This window comes from Ixodes scapularis, unplaced genomic scaffold, assembly GCF_016920785.2.
Source record: "Ixodes scapularis isolate PalLabHiFi unplaced genomic scaffold, ASM1692078v2 PGA_scaffold5__190_contigs__length_132052651, whole genome shotgun sequence".
Lineage (NCBI taxonomy): Eukaryota > Metazoa > Arthropoda > Arachnida > Ixodida > Ixodidae > Ixodes > Ixodes scapularis.
In genome coordinates, this window is record NW_024609880.1 from 89,294,521 (window position 1) to 89,304,584 (window position 10,064).

At 42.2% G+C, this 10,064-nt stretch overlaps 1 protein-coding gene across 1 annotated transcript; it reads right to left on the reverse strand.

Moving 5' to 3' along the window:
• Positions 1-1,930: 1,930 nt before the first annotated feature.
• On the reverse strand, positions 1,931-9,457 carry LOC120841146. The gene is made up of 5 exons (XM_040211998.1): positions 9,269-9,457; positions 5,491-5,648; positions 5,318-5,406; positions 3,612-3,695; positions 1,931-2,088 (listed from the first exon to the last, which is right to left on the reverse strand). Exons 1-5 carry the CDS (start codon positions 9,455-9,457, stop codon positions 1,931-1,933), a joined length of 678 nt encoding a protein of 225 aa, XP_040067932.1.
• Between the last annotated feature and the right edge of the window lie 607 nt (positions 9,458-10,064).

The window sequence follows — 10,064 nt, forward strand, 5'->3', positions numbered from 1 at the left end:
CTTCGCCACTTTCACCACTTTCACCACTTCACCACTTCGCCACTTCGTTCACTTTCAACCCGGAGACCGGGTATGGGTGTGGACACCGATACGGCGCCGCGGTCTCAGCGAGAAGCTTCTTAAACGCTATTTCGGACCCAACAAAATCATCCGACGCCTCGGCGATCTGAACTACGAAGTTCTACCCGACGGAACGTGTCCATCTGCAAGACGCCAGCCACGACCCGAAGTGGTGCACGTCGTCCGGCTCAAGCCGTATTACGAACGATAGAACCTTAGACTCTCGTTAAGGAGTGAACTGCGAACTGTGGCTCGCGACTCTGCTATCTTTTTGCTGTGAATCCGTGCTTTTGTTTTGTGCGACATCGGTATGATGCACTTTTTTAAATTGGAAGGAAGGGGGGGGGGGATAATGCCGCGAGCGCAGCTGACCAAGCAGGCAGCGCGCGCTCGTGGCCTAACAGTTATCGATCGTACATTCCACGCACAAAGTCAGGATTCGATTCCTGGCCGCGGCCTTTTTGTTAGCATCTAACGTAATGTTCTGGTAAATTCGAGAGAACCGTGTTGGCTTATTCGAGGTCAGAATGTTCTACGCGCCGACCCTTCTACGCCGATGATTCCACAAGCACACGTAACGAGCCGCAGTCATGTCTCGCCCAAGCGCTCGATCCTGCTGTTTTGCTGACATCGACGCCGCGACGCTCTACTGTTTTCTTCTTTTCTCTTTTTGTTTTGGGCACAAGTTCGCCCCATTAAACGTTTAGTTTCTTCAGGTATCATTGCCTCATCAATTGTCATTCGTGACTATATTAACCGCTGACGTAAGAGACAGGTTACTCGGGTAAGATTTGGAACACAGCCTAGGTAAAGCAATTGCTGATCGATATTCAAATTTTGGAAATGTAGGTTTATTTGTTTATTATTTTTTTTACAAATACTGCTGATCCCTTCTGAGGGATCGTAGCAGGGTGGAAAAAGGAAAAACGAAGCCATAAAAGTACAAAGGAGTTCCATCAATCAGAACACAAGTTGGAAACACACGCTCTGACAGAATCTTGAATATTAGTTTCGTAAGGAAACCCGTTCCATTCTGCAATCGTTCGAAGAAATAAATACCAAAAAAAAAAAAAAAACTTTGAAATTAGTTATACGCAGTTGATAAAATTTAATGGTAAGCGGGTTTCTTTCTTGGGTGGCATACCCATTAGAAAGAGTTATATATTCAACTACGTTGAATATATAACTTTCTGAATATATAGACAAACCCGAGCTTTTTGGCAAGCTTTGAATTGGAAGCTTTTCTATATGTATTCAAAAATGATATACGAATATATAAAAGGGACGCAAAAAGAAAACAGCTTGTTTGTGTTCCCTTTGCCCGGAAGGAAAACGGAAACAAACCGTCGTGGTGACGCTGCAACTCAGATAAAGCACCAGATGGTAAAAAACTTTCGAAAGCTTCTTGGAGATTGACACCCTCAAGTAGACCCAGCAGATCCGAGCGTGTGAGGTATGACATTTCAGCGGAAGCGTCAACCTGAAGGTAATTGCTTGTTTACTTCCTGCGCATAAAAAGACAAGCATTTATGTTCTTGCCTTTTTTTCCCCAGAAACGTATACACCAACGAAATTTGAGTATGATCAATGCACCACTTATAAAGACCTTCGTAAAAAGTTTCATGGTACTTAGTTCACTGGCCTATTTCTAGCCCTTTTTAAGCCCGAATGGTATTCAAGAACACCACGCATTAACCCATTAGCTATAGGGATATTTGGTATGAATTAATGGAAAATGAAAATGGTGCTTGGAACAATCTAATTTATTTGCGCCAGTCATTAAACAAAACCCATAAAGTCTAGATAATTTTTGCGGGATAGAAAGAAAACATAAGCAAGCACCTTAAATAAAGATCTTGATGTGAGACCTCTACTCGAAGAAGACGGGTGTATTCCCGGTTGTACAATTGGGAAGGTAAACGTTGAAGATATGCTCCGTGTTGCAATATCGTTCAAAGTTTTCCAGGCAGAGCAGGGGCGGTTCTTCGGAAGCAGTCGTATTCGCCATCCAGAGGTCACAGTGATTTTCTAATAAAAAAAATAGAAGGTGGTGAACACGGTTAACAAAAAGCATATTGAAGCCTAAAGCAATCAAATGCGTTTCTCTCTGCGGTGCAATACAATGAGTCTGTAACATTCACGAAGCAGGACGTTCCACTTATTTGCAGAGATAAAGTAAGCTTAAATTGATCTAAACAAGTGGGCACATGTTGACAATCATTTCATCCCAAAAAAGCAAAACCCTATCGGTTGAAAATTGTACTACCAACTTTATTCGACTCTTTTAAAAACCAATGTTTCATGTGCCTGTAATTAGGTAACATATATTTCTGTTTTCTTACACGTTTTCATTTTATCTCGTTCTATTATTTATGCATGTCTGGAAGTCGAAATCTCTGACCTATTAACCACAAGCAGTACTATCATCGATGTTAATTTCCAACCTAATTAACAGGGAATGCATTTGCAAGCTTTTAATACATGTTTTGCGCGCTGTATTTTAACATGTTTTAGGGGCGAAGCTCCTTATGGTCTAGCCTTGTCCGTCCGTCCGTCAGTGCGGCGTCCGTGCCCACATAAAAAGAAAAATATGTTTCCGCAGCCGACAGGATTCGAACCTGTGCGGGGAGACCCCAATGGATTTCTAGTCCATCGCCTTTACCACTTGGCCACGACAGCGGGACGAGTAGGGGGCTTTGAGATGTGGTAGTAACTCAAGAGCTGGGGTTTCTGTCATGGATGAAACGTTGCATGTAGCCGCTTAACGTCTATACAGGAGAGGGCGCTGCGGTCAAATGCGTATATAATCGCGTTAAACTTTGCATGCATTGGCTCCACGTTTATAGACGAGAGGGCGCTGCGGTCAAATGCTCAAATGCGTATCTAACCACGTTCCATACCACACATTCTCTTTCTGACATGGACCCTTGACTTAAGCGGTGGAGATACGTTTCCATGGCTTCTAGCGGATCCAAGCTGATTACGCTAGAAGAACCACTGGCTCTGCAATTCACCGACCATAAAGCAGTAATAATGAAGTAGAAACGCAATCCGGAACTCAGCACTACCTATGAGCAATAAAAAAAAAAGATCAGCACCAGCAGCATTATACCTATGAACAATAAAATCAGTATCATAAGCACCACCAGAGCTTCGCCCCAGTCAACATAATTCATCACGTGGAGATGCGGTCATTTGTTTTACTATTTCGTTGTGTGTTTACTTTCCACTTTTTTTAGTTCATTCCCAAAATAGCTGTTTTTTTGCTGATGTCCTGGTGACCCCGGTATAGATACCTGCTTGTCGACGGCAACATTTTGAATATAAATAAATAAATAAATAACTTTATTAATAAATACAGTTTATGCCCAAGTGTTGTGTCTTTTTCAATAGCAGTAATGACCTAAATTGTTAATGATTCAAACTGCTGATCTTTTATCCCCTCTGCACCCAACGTCGAGTCGTTAGTCAATAAAAGAAGAGAGAAATGGAAGTGGAAGAGATTCACGCTTGAGAAACAAATATAACTCAATAAACACTTGAGAGCTTACCTCCTTGACTTGGAACTGATATTCGAAGAACGGTGCAGTTCACATAGTTGGAATACATCACATAATTGTCAGTTGCTGGGTCAACTGTGGAAAAAATTCAATCTATTCTTAAAAGCCATAAACAACATTTATATTTGAGAGTGCGGAATTGTATAACAAGTAAAAGGAAGAATAAACTAGAACCATTGTTTCTTGTTTGCTGTATAAAGTTAGTATTCCCAAATAAATCAGTTCTGCTATGCAGTTGTATGTGTCTACGTAAAAATTGGGGTGTTTTCTAAATTGATATTATGGATCTTTTTTAATGCGAAAGCCTAATGTCTCATGAAGGGAGCCGCGCCAAACGGCACCTTAAATCCTTTCTCCAAGTGAAGCCCGCTCCCAGCTATGAACCCACGCGAAAGGCTAGATAACGGCACCCGAATTTCCCGATCCCAAAGGAGCGGAGCAAAGCTGAATGATTTTCAACTTCGGTTCCATTGGCTGGCGCGCGTCGACGAGCCTCCGATTGGCCGCTGCGCGTCAGTTTCAACGACCGCTCACCCCTTGGCGCTGCGTGTCCTTCAGCGCGCCGTTAACATGGAGCGTCCAAGGTCAGCGCACCCAGATATGCGCGCGCGCCGACCGGCAATGAAAAGTACGCAGCAGACGAAATAAGGGAGCGGGCGAGCGGCTTTGCATCCTTTCGCATTCACAACTATTGAGAAGTCCTTAGGTGTACCTCGAGCCTTTTTTAAAAATTAGTTCGATATTTGATGCGACTCGATATATAGTTCAGATCAATATTTAAGGCTAAGGTATATCTTAATGATGAAGAGTATATACGTAGTTCTCATGGACATCACAGTCGGGGATTATGGGATATGTCAGCGCCATTACCAGGTACAGACGTAGTCTCGGTCTCGGGATCGGCGCCGGCAACGCTGGCCGCTGCTGCGTTGGCTGCGTCGCTACAGCGTTCGCGGCAACGCAGCGAACGCTGTAGCGACGCTGCGTTGCCGCGAACGTCTTGCAGCGACCGCCGCTATACGCAATCCGCAATCCCCTACAGCCTCCGCTATATGTAGCATAGCGGAACACAATTTCAAGTTTTAGTAGAACTTTTGCAACCCGTTACAGGGTACATTCTTATGAGAGATTCCGCAACGCCACTGGTGGCCTTTTCAGGCAGTAAGGCTTGCGTAAAATTAAGATTTGTAAGCAATACTTTCTAATTATTTTATTAACGTCGGTATCTGTATAAAATATTATTTAAAAAAAAATAAAAAGCTAATCTTCGTCTATTTTTTAATCAAATAAGTATTATGTGTGTAATTGGCAACAACCGACGGGCAAGCAGTCCAAGTTGATCGGATACGAGTCACGCTCAAAAGCCAACGTGAGAGAGCTTCAAAAATAAATGTTACTACCACCATGGATCTCATCAATGATTCCACGCAAGCGTGAAGCTGCCATAATTTTAGTCCCCAGAAGGTAGCCATCAGCCAGCGCTTGCATAGAGCGAGCAGGCTAGCGCCATTTTGTGCTGCGCACGCGCAGAGCTTAGTAATGTTGTCACTCGTGCAAAAAACTCAAATTACATTGATGCATTTCGAAAACGATGGCTTAGCCAAACTGACTGGTGAGATCGGTCTACTAAAACAAGGTTTACTAAATTTAGGGTGGGAGTATGAATATGTTTAGCTGCTAAGTGTGTTAATACTTACGCGGAGTCCTTGCAAAGAACATGTCATTTGGGGCAAGGGGTAGTATGCCGAGATACTCCAAAACCATGGTTTCATTGCGTGCGAGCCAACTGCACAAGAAAGGCATGTTTAATATTTGTAAAAAGAAGTAAATACTTCTCGGAGTATGATAGTATGATAGTAATAACGATTACCTATTCCCACTTCTGTAGCTGTACTGTAATGTGTAGTTCCACGGTATTATCTCTTTCATAACCTTGAAGTTTTCACACTGTAGAGGGTTGCCTAAGAAAGGATCTGTCAGATTATACGTGCGCCACTTGACCCATTGCGTAGCGTTCATTTCGACCACCTGCGAAGAGTGTAACAATACACATTATTACGTCGTGCATCGTGTTCTTAAAGTAAATTTGCATTTCAAATGCTCATCAACTTATCGATTGCACTATGTATTTAAATTGGCACATGAATATTTTAGTATATTTAATAATAGTTTGTTTAAAATATGGATATTAAATCTTATATAAAAGGACAAAATGTTATAGATGACGAGACCCGAGTGAAGCCAAATATACGTTCGATTTACCAAACATAATCCGGCACGTCAGCAACTTAACCCCATGCTGCCGGAAAGAAAATGATAATATTGCTATTTTTTAAGTTAAAAACGTGCTTTTAGTGCAAGGCTTGAAAAATATTAGCCATTGAAGAAGATGAGCCATCTGCGGGAGGTTCTTATTTCAAAGTCTCTGCGTTCACGTTCCTTGCATTGAAAAGCACGGCAACAAAACCGAAGCCCGCACATGATCTCGCCACACCGCCGTGTCCTTCCGCCTGATAAAGTCTGCCTACTATGCGCACTGTCACCTTGGCAACGAAGCGTTACTGGATAAATGGACACGCGAACGCAGACGCTGAAGTGAGCAATAGCGGACGCCATTTGGTGAGCATCGAACGCTAAAGTGAATGACGCTAGCCAAAGCAGGACGCGCTGGTGCGGGGCGCTGCTGGGAGCAGGAAGCGGTCGCCTGCCGAAGCCTTGGCGGTTCAGTTGAAGCTTGGTGCAACCTCGGGCTTGAGTGTATAGTTAATTCGTCAATATCCAAGTCCAGGAGTTACCGCGAATAATGCGGTCTGTTTGGGAGCCTAGCTTGTAACTCCCAAGAGGCTTCGTCGAAGTTTAGCAGACGATTTTCGGGAAACGCAAGGCGTAGGCCTTTGCTGGCTTGAGACGTATGTGTTCGCGAGTACATCTATCCGGGGGACGCTTCGTTGCCATGGTAACGGTGGCCATAACAGGCGGACATTATCATGAGGAAGGAGACGGAGCTGTGGCGAGATGAAGTTCGTGGTTCGGGTCTTCTGCCTTGCGTTCCAATAGGCGGAACGTGTAAAAGATAATATTGAAATAAAAATTTAACGCAGATAGGTTATTTTTTTTTCCAGCGTCTAATATTTTTGCCGACTAGTGGACTAAATGCATGTTATTATTTTTTATTTATTTTTTGCCACTTTGCGGCCAGTTTATTTTTTTCTTTTTCTGGAACATGGGCTTAAAATATGAAACCGCCGATATTTTTATAATTAAGTACCTTAATACTGCGGCGCAGCGCGTAATCTGCCCTGAAATAAAGGGCTGTCCTTTGTATGGACGTTCCTTTGGTGTTTGCGTGCTTCGAAGCGCGTCGGTAGTATTAAAACATTTGAAGAATATGAAGGAGTTTACTACTAAGGCGAGACGTCACAGACCTATACGTCATGTGAGGTAGACGTGCTATCAATTGCATTTAGCTTAACGGTCATTCATAAAATGAAGAATACCAATACAGGCGCCAGATTTCACATATGACGAAGCTCGAAGAGCATCAACTGCACTTCCTAGCCTTCTTTATCTATTTCTTTAGTGTCGTAGCGATTTTAAAAGGACCCGGATATCTCCTTTATAAAATGTTTGACTGTTAATCAAAATGCTTGTAAGCTTCTTTCTATTTTGTATAAGTACTAATGATGTAATTTGGAATGCAGAGGTTATGAATCTCGGCGTCAGCTTTATTATGTATCTGTTTGTGTATATATTTTTTGTATAGCCATGCTTCAGAGAAAATAGCCAAATTAGAAAGGGCGAACGCATTTGGATATAACCAGTCGAATGCGAACACACCGTAATCCACAATATTATCGAGATGATGAACTCATCTGCAAGCGATTGTGTGGAAGAATGTTATAATTCATCACGATATTAGTTTTTGCCTTACGTCTATTGATTGTATAAAAAAGAAGGTATTTATACATAGTCTGTTCAGGTGACAGGTTAGTGATTCTTAGAAGTTGATTTACTGTATGTTTTAGTCATGCTTTTATGAGAGCCGTATCACTGACATTATTCACAATTTTATGGCGATTGATAAATACTACGACTAGAGGAGCAGCGTATCCCAACAAACGTTTTTCTGGGCGATCTTTACTGTTTCAAACATACTGGTTTAAGTTATCTAAACGTACGAATTCAAATTTTTTTTTTAACAGCTCCTCTTTTATTACAAATTGCAATATTTTTACAAAGTATGAGTTTTCTCGACTAAGTATCAGTTATATTAATAAAAGACAAACATTTAGGATTACAAATCTGAACGCCAGACAACGCGAGCCGGACTGTGTAAGCGCTACAGTTGACATGGCACGTCTGGTGCCATCTTCACACCGAGTGAAGGCCGCCAAACATTCCGTTTGTTTGCTTGTTTGTTTGTTTGATTGGGTCTCGTCTCGCCTTATGGAAACGACCTAAATGACGTTAAAAAATCTACGTATGTGGGAACCGTGACTTAAGGCCCGTTCACATCGTTGCGTTTTCTTAGGACCGAGCTTTTGTGATCTCTTTCGACGAAAGAACACACTGGTACGTCAGCGCCATCTCTGAGGTGACCCTGGAACTTGATGTCACGAAAGCGGGAGTTCTGCAGTATTTGCAGCGAAGTCAAATGTAAGTAGTACCTATAAGAAATAATCGTTTATAACAATGTAAAAAAATATTCTGGCTAAAAAAATGTACAAAAATGCCATGTCTTCCACGACTACCCTATTGATGGCGTAGTGTGTTCTCTAGTCCTAAGAGATTTTAAGAGGTTTAAGGCACACTGTCATAAGCAGGTGCAAGTGCGTGAACCACCCTTCAGTTTTCCGTTTCTTAGAACGCGTCTTCGTTTTTGGCCCTTGTTGCAGCGACGCGATGTATGTCAGTACGGATTGAGGAGCAGGAGGGACGAACTTCAGATAATGTCCTCTTACTACGCTCGGGCAACAAATGCGCCGGCATGCCGCACTATATAATTTTTATTTTATTTCATCTTACAAAATTTTTATTCCTGGTTTTATAATAAACTGTTTTAACGTGAATGACCATGTGTGAAGCTTGTCTGCCAGTGAAGTCACTGGTGCAAGCAGACGTGCCAGACGTCCGGAAGCTCCTCAATGAGCAACGCCTTCCAGCTACATTAGGATGATATTCAACGAATATCAATAAAATCTATCTGCGACGAAGCGGAGGTCTGCGTTGGAGTAAGTTGTTCATAAGATATGACAACGTTCAATACAAACCATAAAACCGATATTTTTCCTATACCAACCTTAACATAATTTGAGTATGTAAATTGTGATGGTGAGAAAATAATTGTGCTAAATAGGACTTCGTCTGTCCCAATAAATTGGTAATGCCAAGTAACAAAAGCATTCTTGTGTAAACTTTAATATTTCGGTAACTTCTAGAGTAGCGATAATTTTTTTTTGTAATTTATATGTTAAACAATGCGCATTACTAAAGCACTAATGTTTATATTTGTTCTCTAGGAGTACGCGTTTCTTAACTTCCTTCTCACGTTTTTCTACAGTCGATAAATTACAAAAAGTTACTCGGGATTGCATGAAAAATCAAACAAACTGTTGGTTGTAACTTTGTAATTACAAAGATGCACTTACTTTCATTGCGTCATTTTTTGACGGATCTTTGGGGAAAGCCGTGGTCATACTGTCATGAAATCTCCCTCGAGGCGCAGTAGTACTTGTTTTGCCATAGCTTCCCAATCGAGGCCTAGTAGTAGTTGTTTTGCCGTAGGTTCTCACAAGAACTCCACACACAAAAAAGGCCAAGCTTAAAGCAAGCTTCATGTTGTGCCTAAAGAGCAAACAAATGAGAGCATCTTCAACGTTTTGGGGGTTTGAGTATTTATACGATGTGTGATACCAGCCCTCTTCTTCGTGAGCCAATCAACAGTTCGAGGGCCAACAAAAGAATCACCTAAAAGTGTGCAACTGGAAGCTTCTTGTGGAGGAGGAGTGAAACAGGGCGTAGACAAAAAGCACGCAAAAAAAAAACAAAAAAAAACAGATGGCCGTTGTTACTCATGGTAGGCTTCCAGCCTGCAGAAGCAAGCTATTTGGCAACATCTGGTAGTGGCATAACTCGTGCTTTTTCCGTTCACGCAGAGGTCTGCAGCGCACAAGAAAGACGAAACAAAGCCACACTTGGCGGCGCAAAATGTACGAGCCAGAACAATAAAATATGAGTGAACTCTTGTCGCTCTGGGGTTAGTTATCTTTAGGGCTCAAGGGGTTAAAGTTGATTCTTTAGGCTGGGGTAAGAGTGCACATACGTCATACAAAAGAGAGTCTGCAAAAACAGGAGTCACCGCATTATCCCTTGATTGAATGCCGCGCGCCAAGTTTTTCTTTGAACTCACTGCCATGCGGCATTCAAAGCACGGGTCTCGCGGTG